The sequence below is a fragment of the Mangifera indica genome, chromosome 15 (assembly GCF_011075055.1).
Source record: "Mangifera indica cultivar Alphonso chromosome 15, CATAS_Mindica_2.1, whole genome shotgun sequence".
Classification (NCBI taxonomy): Eukaryota; Viridiplantae; Streptophyta; class Magnoliopsida; order Sapindales; family Anacardiaceae; genus Mangifera; species Mangifera indica.
Window position 1 is genome coordinate 5,044,925 of NC_058151.1, and position 22,200 is coordinate 5,067,124.

The 22,200-nt window shown below is 31.8% G+C and overlaps 1 protein-coding gene across 2 annotated transcripts; it reads left to right on the forward strand.

Annotated features, from left to right (window-relative positions):
• Nucleotides 1–1,600: 1,600 nt before the first annotated feature.
• On the forward strand, nucleotides 1,601–21,148 carry LOC123197354 (protein SEMI-ROLLED LEAF 2). Of its 2 annotated transcripts, none has more exons than XM_044611609.1 (20): nucleotides 1,601–1,821; nucleotides 2,322–2,475; nucleotides 3,202–3,276; nucleotides 4,783–4,898; nucleotides 5,361–5,475; nucleotides 5,612–5,740; nucleotides 8,198–8,245; nucleotides 9,815–9,999; nucleotides 10,091–10,287; nucleotides 10,435–10,727; nucleotides 10,900–11,049; nucleotides 11,149–11,679; nucleotides 12,234–12,383; nucleotides 15,441–15,516; nucleotides 18,770–18,897; nucleotides 19,189–19,389; nucleotides 19,487–19,624; nucleotides 19,698–19,823; nucleotides 20,092–20,328; nucleotides 20,519–21,148. In XM_044611609.1, exons 2-20 carry the CDS (start codon nucleotides 2,332–2,334, stop codon nucleotides 20,681–20,683), a joined length of 3,204 nt encoding a protein of 1,067 aa, XP_044467544.1. In that variant the 5' UTR covers nucleotides 1,601–1,821; nucleotides 2,322–2,331; the 3' UTR covers nucleotides 20,684–21,148. The 2 variants fall into 2 exon arrangements, with proteins under 2 accessions (XP_044467544.1, XP_044467543.1); XM_044611608.1 differs by having other exon boundaries at nucleotides 1,602–1,821; nucleotides 2,179–2,475.
• Nucleotides 21,149–22,200: the final 1,052 nt, after the last annotated feature.

The following is a 22,200-nucleotide window of genomic DNA, read 5'->3' on the forward strand; positions in this document are numbered from 1 at the left end:
ATTAATGATAAAGTAACATTCAATCACATGATGACACATCATGTTTGTAGCTAATTATGTACCAAAAAATATGTATATATGGTATTGTTTTATTATTATTATTATTATTATTATATTTTTATTTGAATTAAAGTAATACTATGTATATATATTTTTTAGTATATAATTAGATATTCAGATAATATGTATCATATGATTAGATATTATATTATTATTAATTTAAAATTATCTAATTATATAATAATATATTACTTATATATTTATTTAAATATTCAAAATTAAGAGTAACACTTTGATTTTATTGTTTGATCAATTATGCTCTTTACCTTTTTGTGGAAGTTTTCAAAAAGGGCAAAAAAAAAAAAAAAAACCTAACATTTCACTAGAGCTTTTCTTCAAAGAATTGTAAGAAACTGTGTGCAGCATAACCGGACAAGCACAAAAATGCGGGTAGTAACGGTTAAAATATCCACCCAGCACGTTCATGAGTTGAATGGTCAGGAAAATTACATCTTTAACCTAAACAGTAAATTACATCCCAAAGGTTTGACCTAAAATTATTTTTCCATCCCTATGTGATATCATATAATATATGTAATACTTTTTTACTTAAAATCAAATTCCAATAAAAAAATAAAAAGTGTCTAATTCAAATATTAAAAAATATTTTGATACTTTACCTTTTATTTTTTAACAAATCAAAGAAAATAATGTCACGAAAAAAAAATCTTATGATTACCATATTCACCGTAAATATTAAAATATTATTAAAATAATCTTGATTTTATTATAATTATATCTTTACTTATTAATTTTTTGAAACAAAATAACCTAATTTTCAATTAATATAAAATAATATGAAGAATATTTTAAAATGATTATATCTAAAGATATTTAAGTAAAATAATGTATTAGTATTTTTTATTATTTTTAATCAAATATAATAATTATTTATATTTATCAATTTTTATTAAATTTTATCAAATATAATAATAATTTATACCTATTAAATTTTTAAATAATTTATTTTTATATAATTTTTTAATTTTAATAATAAAAAATTATCTGAACTAAACGTACCCTTACGATGGAAGAGCAAAATATTAATTTAACTATCATATGTTTTGAAAAAAATTGAAAAATAATTATTTCACACATCAAATCAACTGTTTTAAACATTATTTTGGGACATAAATGTCAATTTTTAAAACTTTTAAAGTGCAAATGGATATTTTTTCCCTTTATTGTTTAAAAAATTATTATATTTTTTAAATTTTATTATATCTTTAATAATTTATAATATAATATTTACACTGTTGATTTATTGTACTTTATGTAATTTTTTGGGTATAATTATTATTTTTAAAACTATCATTTTGATTTTGAATTAGGAAGTATTATTAACATCATACACGGATAGAAAAATGTTTTTAAGGATGTTGTAATTTTCTCTATAGGATAATAAATTGAAAAACCAAAATTAACCCCATTAATAATGAATATGGACTGGCACTATCAAAAATGTCCTACTAATAAATAAGAAAAGCGGAGACCCACAAGTAGAGAGCCGTTGAACTTGAATGGAACGTGTGTGGGTATTCAAATTGTCAATTGTTAATTGGCCGGCCTGCCGGTCACTAAAAAATAAAACGCAGCTAAAGAGTCTCAAAACGACTAAGAGATTTGAGATTTAATTTTTGAAAAATAGTGTTTAGAGAGAGAAAGTTGGTATAATTCAGCGGTGTGGGCGATGCTGGAAATCCGCAACATTTTTTTTTGCATGGCTTAGAGGGATTTTCAACCTCTCACCTGCGCTTCAAGGTATTCTTTCAAACATTTTCCTCTTAAATTTTCAGTTTTCACCCCTTTGACTCACCAAGTTTTTGTTGATTTTCAACAAAAAAAAAAGATCTCATTTCGCTTGTCTGATTGGTTTTTCAATCGGCATTGCGTGATATCGGGTTCAATTGTGTTTTCTATGCAATAATGTAGCTAGTTTTTTTTTTTTGGTTTAATTTTGAATCTAGCTTTTATTTGTTAATTTCATATTATTTGGTAGTTTTGAAATTTTGATTTAGTTTTGTTGTTTTCCCAAGCCCTTTTGTGGATTTGTTGTGTACATTGTATTAGTTTTGATTTTCAATTGGAGATAAGGGGATCACGAATTGTTGGTTACAGGCTGGTTATTGACTTAGAGTTACTCGTTTGTGAATAAGCATTTCTTTCCCTTCTTGGCTTCATGGTCTGAACTTTTAATTTGATTAGAAGGGAAAGAAAGCACATTTTTGAAGAAAATAAAAGATTTTAGTATCCTTGTATAGTTTGGATACAATGAGCGTTTCAGGCGTGATTTCTAGGCAAGTTTTGCCTGCATGTGGTAGCCTTTGTTTCTTTTGCCCTGCAATGAGGGCTAGGTCTAGGCAGCCTGTCAAGAGGTACAAGAAGCTGATCTCTGATATCTTTCCTCGTTCACAGGTTGGTATCTTTTGAGTTTGCTGTGATTTTTCGTTTTGATTATCTCCTTGTACTTTATCCACATTTTCATTGCTGTATCTGTGGGTTAATTTATTTTATCATGAAGAGTTAAAGGTAAAGACAAGTTATTTCATGCTTGCTGATTTTCATTCTTCTTTATTTTCATCAAATCCTTCTGTGGGTGTTTGTAAGATTCATGCTATTCACTCATTGAATATGTTTGTTAACTTACGGTTTTCCTGTGGTGGACTGATATTTAAGGCAATATTTTTGTTTTATTTTGACATGCAACTTGTTTATCTTTTAATTAAAGAACTTGACATAATTATCTCTCATTATTTTTAATTCAGTTTTGGTTGTTATGCCAGTAATGGAGAGGATGCTATCTTGGTTTATCCTGCCAATCTTGTTTTAGTAGGATTTGAATAGCTCTGCTTATTTTCCCATCAATTTTTCTCTGTCCAATGCTCATACTTTTATGTAAAATTTGAAATAGAGCCTAGTTTCTACTTCCCACTGAAGTTGGATAACCACTTGGTCTTTGTTTCTTCCAATGAAAAGTGGGTTCTTCAAGCATGCATGATACATACCTTTTTTGTATTAGCACTGTTTGATTTTATGGTAGCTTGATTTAATTTTGAAGATTCTATTCTTTCCTATTTTGAATTTCATGTTATTCCACTAAAATCTTATTTAATATGCACTTTGTTCTTTATAATTTGGTAGGAAGAAGGACCAAATGATCGGAAGATAGGAAAACTTTGTGAATATGCGAATAAGAATCCTTTGCGCATACCACAGGTATAACTTATTTCATGCAAGTCTCAAACTAATCTTAGTTTTCTTCTATAAAGCAACAATCTTTCTGGGAACTTCTATGTGTTGCATATTTTTATTGGTTTGCTTGTTGATATGAGGGATACAAATTTGAGAAGTTTTAACCTGTTCCATATGCTTTCCCTTGTTCTCTTCTACTTCAGTTTGACCAATGTTTTAAAAGATTTTTTAAAATAGAATGTGGACTATTGCTAGAGGTTCATGTCTCTATTCCAAGGCTAATTGTAAATTGATGATAACTTAAACCTCTAATTCTTACTGTACTCCCGTTCTTTCTCTTCATTATTAATGGACTGTTTAGATTTTTGTTTCAAGTGCAAGTTGTAGATTATATTATCATTGCTAGAACTTTGGGATGCAGAACTGTTTTTACTAAATGAGAAGTGCCTTAGTAATGAGATTTAGCATATTAGAGCGTGTAAAACTTACCAATGTGCAACATAATTTGGGAATTGAAAAGAGGAATAAGGTTTTGTGGACCATCTAGAGATATTTGTTTAGCATTTTTCAAAGTTAAGAAATATTTGTTTGTAGTGAAGTTTACAACTTACAGGAAGTGTTTAGATTTTTTTTTCCACACTTATAGTTGATTAAGTGTTTCCACGCCATTTCATTACTGCTTGTTTTTTATTTTTCTTTTTTTTTTTAGTTTTTCTATCAAATTATACTAAAGAATAGACTCATGTCTGCAGTATTTCTGGAATCCTTCAATGGATAATTATAATATATTTTCAACCATGCTTTAGTTGCCTTAAAATTCAAAACTATAGTCTAACTGAGGAAAAAAGTTGGACAATAAGCGTCATGATACTTCATAGATTGATCTTTGGATCGTCCATAATGTATTTGTTGCTATTCTAGTAATAATTTCTTGATGTGAACATTGCTAAACTTAATGTGATTAAGTTTTTAATGAAGTTTGGATGCCAAAAATACAAGATCTTTACAAATTCTTTTGGTTCTTTGTTTTTGTTACTATCAACTGTAATGGTGAGAAGTTAAGGGTAAGTTCTAGAATGCAGGAAGTTGCCAATAAGTTTTATAAATTCTGTCTTAAAGATTCCAAAGGAACAATCCGAAGGGTCAGAAGTAGAATTCTCATGATGAGCAAGGAAATAACTTTTCTGGTTAGGTTCTTAGGTGTTCATCTGGTCTATTCTAGTGACTACTTTTTGTGTTGATTCCTTTGCTTATCTCTGTATTTATCTTCTTCTGCTTCCTTTTTTTTATCCATCAATGTGTTACCAAATGCCTTTCAAGTCATCTGAATCTTATATTTAAAGGTGATGTAAGTGCAATTTCTGTTATACCTGGTACTATTTCATATCTTCCCTACTGAAATGACCATATTGATTTAGTTTTTTCACATTTCATATTCTAATTTTTGCAGTTACTTGGTTACCTAATATCATTCTGATTATTAGTTGAAGTTGTTGCTTCCTTAATTAAAATTGGAAATTTTGTGAACAGATTACAACCTCTCTTGAGCAAAGGTGTTACAAGGAATTGAGAAATGAGAACTTCCAATCTGCAAAAATTGTCATGTGCATTTATAGAAAATTGTTGATCTCTTGTAAAGAACAAATGTAAGTTATTCCTTCTGTAGTTCCTATCCTCTTTATATTTTGTGAAATATTGCACTTCAATATTCACTTTTGCGGATTATTCGGAGACATAATATGTTATGATTTTTTTTGTCTGTTTTCAACAATTCTGATTTTGATGAAATCTTTTAGGCCTTTGAAGTGAATAAAAACACATAAATACATGTGTGCATACATGCATACGTTAAAAATGTCAATGTGAATGAGTGTGTCACTGATGCTTATCTTGTTTCGATAATTCCTTTCAAGTTTAAATAGCTAGTCACATACTGATGTAAAGTTAACAGTCTGTTCAAGCCTATGACTTCCAAGTAATGCGCTGAACATTAAGTGTTGTTTTTCCTCCACTTATAGCTTCTTCACCTTACCTGCAGTGAACAGTGAAATTATATCTGTGTTGCAATTTCCATATCATACATAATTTATGACCTGATATTTTTACAGGCCTTTGTTTGCTAGTAGCTTACTAAGCATTATCCAAACTCTTTTGGATCAAACACGACGGGATGAAATACAGATTATAGGTTGTCTGACTCTTTTTGACTTTGTAAATAATCAGGTTAGTGCATTTACTGTTTTCAATATGTTTGAATGTGAAATGTTTTAGAAGATATCCTTCTTCAGTGTACCTCAGTTTCACAGTTTGGGCAAGCTCACTGTGCATTGACCTTGTTTCATTCTATTGAATTTGACAGAAAGATGGGACTTACATGTTTAACTTAGAATGCTTCATTCCACAACTCTGTCAGTTAGCTCAGGAGGTTGGGGAGGATGAAAGGCCCAGAAGTGTACGTGCAGCTGCGCTGCAAGCCCTTTCTGCACTGGTACCCTTTCCATGTTGCTTCTGTTGTTTTTGAGTTCATTATTAAATCTTTCCTTTTCTTGGCTTTCCACGTAAATGTTGGGAAAGAAAATATAATTCTCTATATCTTATATGCTGTCATATTGTTTGACATGGTACACAAAATAACTATAAGCCATTCGGTTATGTATTAGCTTTAATGAAATCGATATAGCTTGAATACTATTTAGTTTGAATCAACCAGATAAGACTGTGGTGTATGCTAGCTGTTGTTTACTTTTTTGTTTTTTGACAGACTAGAAATTATGTATTTTTTTTTGAATCAGTACATAATTTTTACTCTCTCTCTCTCTCTTGCTTACTTTTTAAAAGCCACCGCACCACCTCCTGCTTGTTGTGGTCGACACTAACCACTCCAAATATCAACTAAGAGGTGGTTGATTATCATAATGCAACCTGAATTGGTGAGAATATCATTGCCTGAATTGTGCCATACTTCTCTTGTCTCATTTTGTTGCAGACCACTACTTTTCAACAAGTTTCATTTGCTGTAAAATTTAAAATCTAAATTCCGTTCAATTTCTCAGAAATTGACTGGAGCATTTAGTCAATGTGCCCCACTTTGACCAACTGATTTATAATGATGAAATATTTCCGGTTAGGCAATATCTTTAAAGTGTTTGTAGGAGATTCACTCAATTGATCACAAAATATTTAAGTATTTATAGTTTATCCATTTTATTTGTACCTCCCAGTACTGTCCGAAACTGATATTCATTTTGAAATGTTGCACTTTAAAAGGTGCTTACATGTGTAACAATAACTTAAATATTTGTAATGCTTGCTTGGGCTTATACTGGAAAATGAAAATAAAGGTAAAAGGGACCTCACCTTGGTTTTGGTGTTTGAGGTTGGAATTTATAAGTGGATGGTGACCTGAACCTAAACATGGAATGATTTGGAAAACTTCAATTGCTCATATAGAAATTTCATTTTAGCAGTCATAATGAATATATTTCTTCTTTTTTTTGTCCTTTCACTATTACTAATCTATTATTATAGAAAAATTATAATCCTTGAAGGTTTCAATACTTTTTTTTTTTTTTAATTTTTAATAAATTTCCCTGCAACAAGAAAAGTATGAGAAAGGAATAGGAAGATGTGTTTGGGTCTTAAAATAGCTGAATGCCAAAGGGATTCCCTGTGCGAATTGTGTTTACTGTGGTCAGTCTTGGGAGTTTAAAAGATATAGAAAACAAAGGCAGTGATGGTTATGAAAGTATCCATCCTCCTTAATAAGTGTTAAGGGAGTTGAGTGGCAATTGAGAACATTTGTGTAATTGAATCAGAACTCATCTCAGAGAATGTGTCGTTAAATTTTATGTGTTTTGATAGGGAAGTAACTTTTTACTTAGAAGTTACTGATACTTAGTTGCAGATCATTTTTGATCTGGTAGAAAAGACAGTATGAAAGGATAGTATTGCTTGATTTTTAGGTTGCTTGCTATTGGTCTGAAGAATATGGTTAGCCCGTTGTAGCCTAGCTGCTGAGGCTAATCTTGTGAAAGGAGTATTTGGAATAATGCAATATATCTACATTCAGTATCTATAAGTATTCCCATGTGGTGGCCATGTTGGCTGGGATAGAGTTGGTTGTGACTGAAGTGGCAATATAAAAATAAAAAAGGAAAACATTATTGAGTAGCTCTTATCATTTTATGTTAAATGGGATGTTTTGAAAGCTTAATAAACTAGAAAATTGCATAAAAAATAGTTTAAACAATTACCTTCTATGTGGAAGCCTAGATGTGGATCAAGAAACCTAATGCAACTATTCTAGATGGTTTTTCCTTCGGGGATAGAATGTTCTAATTTTTGCTGGGCATGCATTTTCTAAATTTTTGAATGTTCTGCTGGGTTCGGGCTGGAAGATGAACACTTTTTCCACCATATAATCATGCTCTGTGAATGAGGGCCTGTTTCAGTTTTGATCACTGGATCAAGCATACTTTGCATTAATTCAAACATGATGGTCTGGTAGGCACCGGAAGATCCAACAGGATGTGTCACTTGGCCATGTTGAGTGGAATTTGGCCTTGAGAAATATTTGGCTAAAGTGGCTGTGCTTTCTATTAAAATTTCCTTCATACCATTGAAATTATTAAAACAAAACATATACTGTATGATGAAGTATTATTTTAAAATTTTTCTAGCCTGATCCAAATTAAATTCATGGCTATGCATGCCACTGCAAAATTGTATACTCTGATATGCATATACTTTATTTCATTTCCTTGTTTCTCTCATATGTGAAAATTGGATTTCTCTGTCATCTTTATTTCATAATTTAGTCAGCAGCAGTTATACTAAAAGTATTTTTTAAATTTAATTTTTTTCTGTTTATTTTTATATTTATATAATATTATTTATGAAACTATCGTAATGCAAATGTTATTATTATTTATTATTTTTTGTGTAGGTGCAGTTTATGGGTGAGCATTCTCATATTTCGGCTGAGTTTGACAATGTAAGCATTTTTAACTTACTGAACTTGTGTTGCTTCTGTTGCTCCTAATCCACCTCTTTATAATTGTCTTAAGGTTTTTGGTTAAGTGACAGGAAATCATTGACTTTCTACATTTCTTTAATTATGAAGGTTTCTAGTAGTTGTTTTCTCTAGTTTTTGATCTAAAGTCAAGGAGTTGATTGATAGTCATTTACATTTTGATTTCTTGAAAATAATTTTTGGTAAGTGCCAATCGGATACTTGTACATTCTTAACCATTGATAACTTTCTTTTATTAAGCAAATCTTGCATGCACATTTTCACCTAGAGTTTCCTTTATAAAGCCAAGGAAGAGTAATGGGTATACACTTACGAGGAGATCATAGACACAGTATTACACTCAGGTTTATGACTCTCAAGGCTCCAATCACTCCATCTACCATTCCAGCAAATAGATTAATATAGAATTCTGCTGCATGCATCCTCTACAAGAGACCCACTGATAATGTCCTTAATTGCTGGAGATGGGATACTCAAAGTCAAAGGCACTAGGCAGGACAAAGATGAAGAAGATAGAAAAGAAAAAGGGACTACTTAAGGGATAAAATCTTAATGTTTTAACATCTGCATCTTAATGTTTTTAGTAAACTCCAAATAGAATTAGAAATTGATTACTTGCTGAGGCAGATTATGAGTTAGACATTGATGGGTATGATTCAGGTAACACCACCCAAGGATTCTTCAACGCTTATGCTCTTAATTTGTCTGAGCACTATGTCTTTGGGCAAGTTGGTGATGTGTCTACAATAATAGGCTTTAAGTTGCAGATTTTCAACACATTAACACTCTTAATTTGTCTGACCATTATGTCTTTGGGCAAGTTGGTGAAGGTGTCTACAATAGCCTCCTCTATAGGTTGCTGGAAAATATTAAAGCATACCAACTGAAAGATTTCTTGAGCGCTTATCACCTTTGCAGACGCTGCCAAGTGCAATTCTTTAATTCTGTAAAGATTTGTCCAAATACATATCTGGTCAACAGGTTTCGAGTATCATCTTTGGGATTGTCTTAACTATGTTCTAAGCATTCTGTTTATAACGATATAACTCATCTATGATTATGTTTGTGTAAACCTGAGTTTTTTGCTTCAGACATGAAGTATTGCACTTGACAACTCTTTAAATCTAGACAATGACACAACTATACATGTATATGTTTGTGCAAATGCATATTAAATATATATGCTAAACTATGATGGATTTATTTAGTTGTCGGAGAATTATATATAACTGTGATTAAGCATGGAAGTTCATGAATGTTCCATAGAAAATTTTATATAAACTCTCATTTTAATACTATTTTGGTAAGTTAAGATGCACTCTGAATAATAGTCTCAGATATTGGTGGTTATGAGTTTTGTGAGTGTCTAAGCTATGGAATATTTAATAAAAGTTTTGTACTATTAGTATCATCTCATGATTCATCCTTATCCTTTTGCCTTCATATAGAATTTGGAGATGAAATATAAAAGATTGGATCATGATTATTATCTTTGTTGACTTTCTTCAAACTCTTAATATCTTTATATAGGTTGTTTCTGTGGTTTTGGAAAACTATGGATGTCCTAAGAAAAATATGGAGAACCCTGCCGAGCACAGGTGTGTAGAAGAAGTGTGCGAAATAGAGGGTCATGTTGGTCCTTCACCAGATGCCTTGACAAAGGTTCCTCCTATGAGTATAATCATCAATGACAAAGGCGAAATAATTGTGACAGAGTAATCTCTTGGCCTGAAACTTTTCGCATTCTTTTATACATCACAACCCAAATTGTTTTATTTCTTAAAAGGGTTTTTCCTCCTCCCACAGGGAAGATGCCCAGAATCCCTGCTTTTGGTCTAGGGTTTGCCTGCATAACATGGCTAAGCTAGCAATGGAGGCTTCAACCATTCGGCGAATTCTGGAGTCTTTGTTCCGTTACTTTGATTGCGAAAATTTATGGTCTCTTGATAATGGTTTTGCCTTCTTGGTGTTGAAGGATTTGCAGAGTTTAATGGATAATACTGGTACTTGTGTAATATTTAACTTTCCTTAAGCATCTCTTAGGATCTCTTGTTTCTTGATCATAATGCTGCTTGTTGAATCTTCTTTGTGTAGTTAGTTATAATCTAATGCATAGATTGATTCCACATTCCTCTACTTCTGTGTTGCAGGGCAAAATACTCACTTTTTGCTCTCCACATTGATTAAGCATCTTGATCATAAAAATGTTCTTAAGCAATCAAACATGCAACTTGACATTGTTAGTGTCACCACACTTCTTGCTGAACAAACCAATGTTGAGCCTTCTGTAGCAATAATTGCTGCAGTCAGTGATGTAATGAGGCACTTGCGGAAGAGCATACACTGTTCACTTGATGATGAAACTCTGGGAGATGATATAAAAAGATGGAACAAAAACTTTAGAGAAGCAGTGGATAAGTGCCTTGTACAGTTGTCAGACAAGGTGATACTTATGCCATATAGTTTCTAAATTTGTGCTGAAGTCTCATGGATTTTAAAAATGTTTTTAGGACAATTTTTTCTTTAATTTTGGCTGTTGTAAAGTTTATGTGTAATTATTTTCTGCTTAATTGTTTAAACAAATGAAACAACTGAGCTTTTATTGGTGCACATAGATTGGAGATGCGGGCCCTATTCTTGATGTTATGGCTGTGATGTTAGAGAATATCTCAACAATCACAGTTATAGCCAGAAACACAATTGCTACTGTATATCGAGCAGCTCAAATTGTGGCATCTATGCCAAATTTATCATACAGAAATAAGGCAAGAGTGACACTTTTGTGTGTTTGGTTTAGTTTCATAATTCTCTTATTTGTTTGATTATTGTGTATTTCGGCAGTTGATCAATCTTCTTTCTTGCAGGCATTCCCAGAGGCTTTATTTCATCAGTTACTCCCTGCTATGGTCCATCCAGACCATGAAACTAGGGTTGGAGCCCACCAGATATTTTCTGTTGTTCTTGTGCCTTCTTCGGTTCATCCATCCACAGATAATTCTCAGCCGAAGAGGGCAATGGATCTTTCAAGGGCACTCACCAGAACTGTCTCTGTCTTTTCTTCTTCAGCTGCCCTTTTTGACAAGCTAAAAAGGGATAAATCTTTGATGAGGAAAAATCCATATCAAGACAAGAAGGATAATGTTGTTAATGGGGGACAACCTAGAAACAATAATAATGGAGTGCTTAAACGATTGAAGTCATCTTATAGTCGATATTATAGTGTGAAAAATCCCCCTCTATTTGCAACTGATGAAAATTTTGAGAATAATTCCATAAAAGACCAAGTTGATGTGCTTAGTCGATTGAAGTCATCTTATAATCGAGTTTATAGCGTGAAAAATCCCCCTCTATCAACCACCGAAGGAAATTCTGAGAATAATTCCAAAAAAGACCAAGTAAGTTTAGGCAATGTAGTCAATATCTCAAACTTTTTTTTCTCAAAAATATGTTTCTTGTATAGTTATTTCCTCATGTGATCTACTTTACACTGCATTAATTATCATCTGACATTCATTTAGATTAAGGTTGAGTCCAACTTTTGTATCTCCCGTGACCTTGAAACCTGGTTTTGATGGGTTGATCTGAGTTAGGTACTCAAGTCATATTACCTACTTGTCTGAGCAATATTTGATCTTGTGTGAGGTGAGCTTTACAAATACATACCTCAACTGCAATGACTTTTGTCCATAGGATTGGGCTCAGTTCTGAAGTCTAAGTTCTATAATCAATGGTCTTAGTTTAAAATTGAGAGTTCATATATTAGATTGATTAGGATCTAGGCTATTTTACATGTACGCTTTACTGGGCATGACGATTAGTTAGTTTTCTGGTGTGTTCCTTAAGTCCTGTAAGATTGAATTTCTGAACAATCGACTTTATAAGCATTTATTAACACTTAGTGTTCTTATGATTACTTACTGGTTTTTTGTGACTTTCTGGTTTGCCTCAGGATAGTAAGTCTCTAAGGTTGAGTAACCGCCAGATTACACTCCTGCTTTCATCAATTTGGGCAGAGTCTCTCTCTCCTGCAAATTCACCTGAAAACTTTCAAGCAATTTCACATACATACAGCCTTGTTATGCTTTTCTCTACAGTCAAGGTAATTGTTGCATTGACTTTGTATGGTTGCATCCCCTTTTCTATAAGTTGGTGATGCTATTTTTGGAGGTTCATTTCTCAGATGTTTCTCTTGCATCCATACATCTCCCAACGCTTTAAATCAAATTTTATAGCCGTTATATGTTTCTGTCATTAAATTCAGTCTTTAAACTACAATCAAGGAAGATTAGAGCCAGCCGCATATAGCCATCCATACATCTCCTAACACAAAACAATATTAACAGCGAGAGCTGTTCAGTCTTTAAACTACAATCAAGGAAGATTAGAGCCAGCCGCATATAGCCATCCATACATCTCCTAACACAAAACGATATTAACAGCAAGAACTGTTAACTCCTCTCAAAGACCGTAGCCTCCTAATTAGTTACCCAAATAACAAAATTCTCTTCCTCAATCCAATCAACTTTGTTTATTCTGACCATATCTAATTTTTAAATTCAAATATAATCTTAAACAAATAGACTATCCTAATCAAATTTATGATCTTGAAATGAAATATTTTATCCTAATTTCAAATATCTTATTCTAATCTCAAATATCTTAAATATTTTTTTAATTGATTAAAGCTAATATTAATGCTATTATTATTATCTAATCTTAGCATTATTTGTACCTTTGAAAAAACCTTGTGGTCAAGGTGGGACAAAACTGAATTTCATTTTTTTTATTTTTTTAATGCACCTATCTTGATGAATTTTTTTTGGATCTTTACATTTATTCAACCCAGTTTGAAGAACCCTTTTCATCTTGCTATTATTCAGTTGCCACAATTCAACCCTTGGTACATCTCCATGAACATTTTATTTTCTTCTTCTTCTTTTTGTTTCACGTTTTCTTCTTCGTTCATAGCTCGTTTTGTCTCTATTACTAATTAAATCAGATCACTTGAGACTCATTTGAATCTATCAATTGAACCATTGAATTGGTTGATTTCACCCCTTGGTCATCGTATTTGACCAATTAAATCCTAGGTTTTGTTGATGACTTTTCTTATTTCATTGTCAACAAAATAACTTCATCGGAAGTAATAGTCTTTTTTTTTGTTTTTATAAGAATTTATTGTCTTGACCAAATAAATTCTTTCATCCTTTGTTGTTTGTCGTCTATGATCAAAATGACGACAATCCCCATTTTGTCTAAAATTATGAAAATTCATTTATAATTCGAATAAATTTAGAGGTTAGGCTGATTGATTCGTTTTAAATTTAAACTGATTTTATATAGTTTTTTTTTCTATTGCTTTTATGTCATAGGGTTAAAACCAAAAAAAATTTCTTGTTTTTCAAAAAGTTTCCTTATGTTTTCGAAAAAAACCCTTTCGTAAAAGTATTTTAACAATGTTTTTAGTGTCGTTATATTCTTTTTTATCCATCAATAAGACATCTTATGACTTGTATTTCAATACTTAAGTTTTTCTTTGCTTTCACAATGGAGACAAATTTCATTCTCCCCTATCGCTCAAGCTTCTAGTTGTATTAGTTGTCTGACCTTCCTCCATTGTCCACCCTCATCTTGTATGATAATTGTAATGCTTTGATACTAATTTTTTATATAGAGTTAGCACAAATATTAGAAATATTAAATCAAAAACCGTAACCTCCCATGCTATTAGAATACTCAAATAATAATATTCAATCAGATTTATTTATTCTAATAATATCTTAATTTTCAATTCAAATATTATTAACATTATCCTAATCAAATATATTATCCCAAAATATATATTATACTAATATAAAATATTTTATCTTAATTTAAAAAATCTTATCATAATCTTTATTATTTTTTCCTCATCAAATATTATTCAAATTAAATATTTTCTTAATAATAATAATTATTATAATTAAAGAAATACTAATAATAATATTCGAATCAATTATTATAATCATCATCATTAAGTACTCCTTACACGTTCAAATAAACCTCGTGAGTTTTACTGTTTTCACAAATTTTAGGCACTTTCAAAGGACGTAGTGAGTTGTTTAGTGATCTGGTCGGATTCCTTTTCCTAAACTTACTTCCTTGTAATGTCAATTATCATTGCCACATCTTTGATTGCTTTCCTAGGAACCCATAAAACACCTGACCATAGGTTTTATAGTAGGGGGAAAGTTGGGCTTTTCATTTTTCCTACATTTTAATTGAAACTTTTGGAGCACACACTTCTATTTACTGATAATTTTTCTAGTTTGTTGGGATTTCTTCGTTGTATGCCTTGAATCTTGTTTTCGTTTTCAATAGAGAGAAATGTGTCTATCCTTTGAAGTGTCGAGTTTAAATACTATTGTTGGACTCTTTTCTCTTTGCTTCAAGTTTTTGGGAGAAATTGTTTATCCCTACTGACATTAAAAATAATGAACCCATAACTGTGTGGGTTTGTGCTTGGATCCTCAGTTTTATTGTTTGCGTTATATATGTGATAAACCCATTAATTCAATTTGGAATTGCACATGTTTCTTAGTGGAGTTTTAAACACTATAGCTAGGTATGTATTCGATTTGGGTTAAGCCCGAACAAGGCTTTGTCGAGACTGATAAGCTGTGGCTTGAACTTAGGTAAAAGATAGTTTTACTTTAGATTCAATTTAACTTGGCCAAAACTTGAATGCTCATATGAGTTCGAATTTAGCTCATTTTATGAAAACAAGCCCAACCCTTGGCTCAAACTTGGCTTGTTTGATCCGAGCTTGAGCATCTTGGATTGAATCTAGCCCATCAGTTTGTATTATTGTGGTTAATGGCTTTTCAATGCATGAACTTGTTGGCTTTGTACACCTTTTAAGTGTTATCCTCAAAACTTTTGTTGCTCCATCCTTGTAGGCATTGCTAATTCACCATTGTGCAACATTATTTTAAATAGATATCATGTATGAATTTTGATTTTACAGATTTATGAGAAGAACTTACTACATTTCTGAGGAATTGTACTCATTCTACTGATAATATGTTGTTATAGTTAATTATTGTCTAGAATTTAGAGTTGGCTTTTATTTTTAATTTTCTCTTGAGGGTTTATTTTTGTTTGATTTGTCTAACAGAACTCTGGTCATGAGGCTCTGATTCGAAGTTTTCAGCTAGCACTTTCCTTACGAAAGATCTCTCTCACTGAAGGAGGTAAGCTCTCAAAGTTGTGCTTAAAATAGCAAACAGGCTTTAGGTGGGTGGATTAGGGTTTAGTTTCTACAATATTTATATATGCACTAAGTACATATTGTTTTTTTGCACATAATGACTACAAATAATTTTTCTTAAAAATAAATATTATATATCTAAAAACCAGTGAGAATGCAATATACCTTAATTTATCAGAAGAACTATTTATTGTTTAGAAAATGGTTTGCATTCTTGTATATGGCTATATCTTATTGAAAATAAAATAAAATTTTCAAAAATCTTGGACATTCTAAATAAAGAAATTGAATCTAAATAAACTTATTTCAATGTGCTAATAAATTAGAGCATATGTATGCATTTTGTGGGGGAACTGAACTCCAATCATGATCATGGGTTGCTTCATTCAATAATTAGCAAACTCTTTATTTGGATTGAAAACCTAATGAAAAGAAGCATAAAAGAAAGTGAACAAAATTATCACTCTAGGAAAAGAAATTATCAATCTATGCTATTACGAATCAAAATTAGAAAAATAGGGTTATTGCTTGTGATGGGCCCCCAGGCTTAGTAATTTAAGATATTAAGATCTGATTTGGAATATTAAATTTAATTGCAAATATTATTAGTTATATATTATCAATTAGAAATATTAGTTTAAACAATTAAGAATATTAGTTTATTATGAATTAGTATTTAAGTTAAATAATGTTATCAATTAGGATTAGGAGTCCAATCAAAGTTAGATTTTTAATTATATAAGAAAATTATCACTCTAAGAAAAGAAATGATCAACTACATCATTATGAATCAAAATTAGAAAAATAGGGTTATTGCTTGTGATAGGCCCCCGGGTTTAGTAATTTAGCATATTAAGATTTGATTAGGAATATTAAGTTTAATTAGGAATATTATTATTTATATATTATCGATACAATTAGGAAAATTAGTTTATTAGGAATTAGTATTTAAGTTAAATAGTATTATCAATTAGGATTAGGAGTTCAATCAGAGTTAGATTTTTAATTATATAATAGTAGGGTTTTGGGAGGATTAAGAGAGCTTTTCAATGATCAATTTCTACGAAGCCTTGTATTCCTTGGGGTGGAGTACCATGAGAGTCTCTAGACATAGTGCCGGGGATTTTAGTTCTTTTTTTTTACTTATAATCTCCATCCTTCTTTCACTAAATATTCAATTCAATATCTATAAATTCCATTTATTTTAATTTAATTCAAGAATTTCAATCTGAGGCTACAACAATTGGTATTAGAGCCTTGTTTCAAGCCTATTGTTAATACAAGATGGAAAGGGTGGAAGCTGTGGAAAAAGAAATCAAAGAGTTGAAAGAGTAGTTCTAAAAGGTGGAGGAGAAACTCTTGGAATTTCAATTCTAAACATTGGAAGAGAAATTCTCGGAGATTACGGTGATAAAAGACATGTTGGCTGCAATGGGAGGAAAACAAGCCATGGCGGGAAAACAAACTACACCCGATTCAAAATCACCACCCTACAGGAACCAATCATCAATCATAATCCAATACAAATCAAACCACCCACAACCTGCCTGCACAACAACCCCTAGTCAATTTCACAATCAATTCCACCCACAAGCCTCACCAAACTTTCAATCAACCACACAATCTACCCCTTAATCAAACAACGGGCCTGAATTCATCAGCCGCTAGAACCTCCAATTTTACTGCACCTGTGTAAAATTGGTTGCCTGCCCAGTCATAAAAAGTTGTCCAACAAATCACTCTTGTTGACACACCAGGAGACTTAAATCAGCCACAACGGTCCAACAGTTTCAACTCCACCTCATCATCCACCCGCCAGACCTCATACATTTTGAAACCTTAGATTTTATGCCCACAAAGCTCAATTAAACAAATTATTCACACAACCACCCAAGTTAGATCCTCAATTCTATTTGCAGAATTTTCAATTCAACAATTCATCCACGCAACAACCCGTAACCATGCATCAATTTCATCCCCACAATCAATTTCCCCAATTCAATTCCATCCCAAAACAACCTACCTATTCTGCCACTTGCAAATTCCCACATGTGACAGGTTACATTTTGGATAGGGGGTTTTCTTAATATGATAATATTTCCTTTATATGGATTCTCTCTATAAAAAATGGAAGAGGCGATATGAGAAGACTTCAGTGAAATTAAGGTGTAACCAATTTTCATATTTTAGCTTTGGGAACAAGGTTGTTGTTACGAGAGAGGAACAGTTAGGCCCCTAGGTTTAGTGATTTAGGATATTAAGATTTAATTAGGAATATTGTTAGTAATATATTATCAATTAATAACATTAGTTTTTTAGAAATTAGTATAAAAGTTAAATAATGTTACCAATAGGGTTAGGTTTTTAATTATATGAATTGGAGGGTTTTTAAGAGAGCTTTGTGATAATCAATTTCATTGTAGAGTTGTATTTTGGGAAGTGGAGCACCAGCGGAGTCTCTAGATGAAGCGTCAAAGATTTGAGTTTTTTTATAATTGTACCTTCAATAAAAAATACTCAATTCAATATCTACAAATTCCATCTAGCTTATTTTGATTCAAGAATTTCAATCCAGGGTTGGAACAACTTCTTACTGTGTCTTTGGTGAACTTAAGTTTCGAATCAATGTATTGGTAGTAGATACTTGGTACTTGGTTGTGCTATCAGTGTTCAACTGTGCTTTAGGAATGTCTAACATGCAGATAGTACATGACATAAGTTTGGCCAAGGTTCTATGTTTGCAGCATTGTGATTGAATCCTTACCATTCATACAATCATGTATTAGCTCTCTTTGCTTTAAGAAATTAAAGGACTTATTTTGCAGGCCATTAAGACAACTATTTATAATCTAGCAATCAGAGTTTTATGAATGCAAATGATCGTATTTTCTGTGCTTTCATATTCTTTAAATTGTCTATGGTGCAAATAGAATACAACTATAAACTCTGGTTAACTGCAGACAATGTTAAGGCAAAATTTTCTCAAGAAGAAATGAAGGAAGCCAAAGCTGATAGAATATTCAAGAACTCAATGCATATAAAAAATTTTGGATGTTTTAAGGTTCATGTTTATGTGTTTTAAGATATAGATATATTCAAAAGTAGTTTGGCAAAAATAGCTAGTGCTTGAATTGTATTTTACCATTTATCACTTAGATAGTAATAAACTGAATAATGATCTATTTTATTGAGATATTAACGCTTAATCTCAAACCCAACGTCCACTATTATTACAGGGTCACTCCCACCATCATGTCGCAGGTCCCTCTTCACCTTGGCAACTTCTATGATTCTCTTTTCATCAAAAGCTTTTAATATTCTTCCTCTTGTTCAGTCTTCTAGAGTGACACTTACAGAAAAAAATGTAAGTGGCTATTGTTGATGAACTGTAATTGACCTGTCTTTATTTTGTATTTAAGTTATTATGTTTACCATGAGAACTTATCATTACTGTTTATGCATGTGATAGAGTGCATAAAACTATCAACATATTGTACCAGAAGGGAGTCCTTTTTTTTTTTCTGGGTCTGACAGATCCAGTAGCTTTCCAAGCATGAGAGCTAGCATGCCTGGTTTTCTTTTGTTCTGAAGTTGATAAATTATGCAAGATCAAACTCAGTGACTTCTTTTTACCATCTCTGTGTGCTTAAATCAGGTGGATCCCTTTCTATGCTTGGTTGGAGATCACAAGTTACAGGTTATTAAGAAGGAAACTGACCACCTGAAAATTATATTTGGGTCAAAAGAAGATGATAAATTGGCTTTGAAATTCCTCTCTGAAATAGATATCACACAGGACCAAACACAGGAAAGCTTTGCTTCTGAGATTGTTAATAGCTTGGAAAACTTGTCTGAGGTACTTTTATGTGAACCCTATAACCATTTTAATATGCTTTCTGTTATGATTATAAATTGTAATGTATTCACTAAAAATTATTGATATCTTTTTGCAGTCTGAATTGCACTCCATAAAAGAGCAACTACTTAATGAATTCTTACCAGATGACATATGTCCACTGGGAGCACAGTTCATGGATACTCCAAACAAAGTATATCTTATTGATCCAAATCATAGTACATCTCTGAAGGAGGTAATTGTTTAAATATATTCCACAACTTACAATTTATGCTTGGGACTCAAATAATCTGAATTGTTTGGTGCAGACTGCTCTTCTCTTTTCAATAGATGATGAAAGTTTTACAGATCCAAGTGAAAGTCAAGCAAAAGTCAATTCAGATTTGGCCGTGGGAATGCCCAACCTGTTGACTGTCGATCAAATTCTAGAATCAGTATGCTATTCACATTTTACTCTTTTACTGCTTAAAATTTTTTCTTTCTTTTCTTTTTCCGGTCTAAAGTCTATAACAAGTACAACAGGCCCTGGTTGATTTATTTTAAAAATCAGTTTCTTATTACACTATTCTTTCTTGCATGAAGATGCTACGCACATTGGCACAAAATTGGATTTATAGATCTAGAATCTGCATGAAACTTATTAATTACATTATTAAAAAGAAGGAAGCAACAGATAATTTTCTTCATAATTTTTGTCCACAGGTATTGGAGACGACACATGAAGTAGGGAGAATTTCGGTCTCCACTGGACCTGACATAACTTACAAGGAAATGGCTGGTCACTGTGAGGCACTCCTATTGGGAAAGCAGCAGAAGATGTCTCATTTGATGATTGCTCAATTGAGGCAAGAAAGTTTGATTCACGTCCCAGTTCAAAACCATGCAGTTGAGGCTAAAACTGTGACCTTTCCTTCACATGTTGATGTTGGTTCCCATGGGGTACTTCCCTGCTCTTTTACACTTCATTTTCCACATATATGCAAATAAAAGTATACACACAAAAATTTACTTTTATTAAGGAGTAAACTTCTGAGTTACACTAACTGGTTGCTCAATTAAATGAACTCTTGAAGATTGTTGTGAATGATGCTTAACCCCTTCACTCTTTAAATATTAATAAACTTTGCAGGCTGGCAATCCATTCCTCGATGAGAATCTCACAGCCAATTGGAACACATCATCAGCCAGTTCTGTTCCAATGCAATGCGCAGCTGAGTACCAGCATAATCCTCAATTTTTCAGACTGCCGGCATCAAGTCCATATGATAACTTCCTAAAAGCCGCGGGTTGTTAATCCTACTCAAGTATAGAAAAATGCTTCTATTTGAGGTAGACAAGAAACTATCAATACTTAGTTGAGTTGTCACTGAAATGCTTGGAGGTCTCAAAGCTGCAAAATCCACATTATTTCTTGTTGATTCTGAAAGCTTTTGATCTTCCCGGTGAGTAGAATACACTGTTACTCTACACTAGGATTTGCGGGAAGAATCATTGTTGCAAATCTAGATTGGTGAGTTTGTTACTTCCAAATCATTTTTCCAAAGAAAAATGAATTTCTTGCATATGCTGAGTTTGTGGGTAGTCATTTTGTAATTGATCCCTCTCCGGTTTTCTATTTACAACAAATCCTTGAGCCATTTGATGTATAAAGTGTTTATATATTTGTTTATCCATTCCATCATTGTGAATTTGTGATGATGGAGTTGTATGTAAATTTCAGGCTTTTATCATATATGTACTAAATGGATAATAGCGTCCATTTTTAATGCGTTTTTTTTTTTTTTAATTTTTCTTTAAAAAAGAAAAATTATTGCTGTTGGGTTGAGATTTCTCTTTCGAAAGTGAATTTAGCAAACAATAATACTAATCTGACAAAGTAAGTATGTCTGGGCTGAGTAATTTGACAGTATCAAATTATTTAACACATCCCCTCAAAAATAGATATTAATTGGAATGACCACAAACAAAATCAACCAATTCTCAAGTACTTAAATCTCTATAACTAGACATACCAAAAGGGGTGGGTTGAGCTGGATTGTGCTTAGGCTAGTCACTTGATGGGTTTAGTGGACCACCTGACCTGTCAACACATGAGGACTCTAACATGACTCCTGGTTTTTTGGGTTGTGTCATGTGAGGCCCTCAGTGGATTGGGCCTAGATTATTTATAAATTATATATTTTATTTTAATATATAATTAAATTTAAATAATTGATATTCACTTTCAAATGAATTGAAATGAGAATAATATCCCAAAATTTTTATTGAAAATATCTTATGACAGAGGAACATAGTAACTATATGATAAAAAACAATAAAGTTATCATACATGAGGAAAATAAACTCAATTATGAAATATACAAATTCTAATATCTATTTATCTATATTTTTTTAAATCTTATCTTCAACATCTAAGTGTTTAAATTCTTTAAAGATATCCTCCGCCACTTGATTCTGCAATTTCAATTTTGCAGTCACCTAATCTTCTATGTACGTTATTATCTTAACCAAACTTAGATGTAAGTTAGATTGTCTATCATTTAGCTTGTATCTACTTATATTGAAAGTTAATTCTAAAACTATAGTAAATATTAGAGATGTTAATAGATCATGTCTCATAGTAGAAAACACAAGATAAATGTTTTAATGTGCTTTCTATTATTTCAATGCATCGAAAGCATCACGTTTTTTATTCATAATTTTAGAAAAAAGATTATTATTAATAAAATTATAAAATTCACTATGACTGAAATTTTCACTTGTTGCTAACCTTTGCATAGAATAGACCACAAACGCAACTTACCTTTAGGC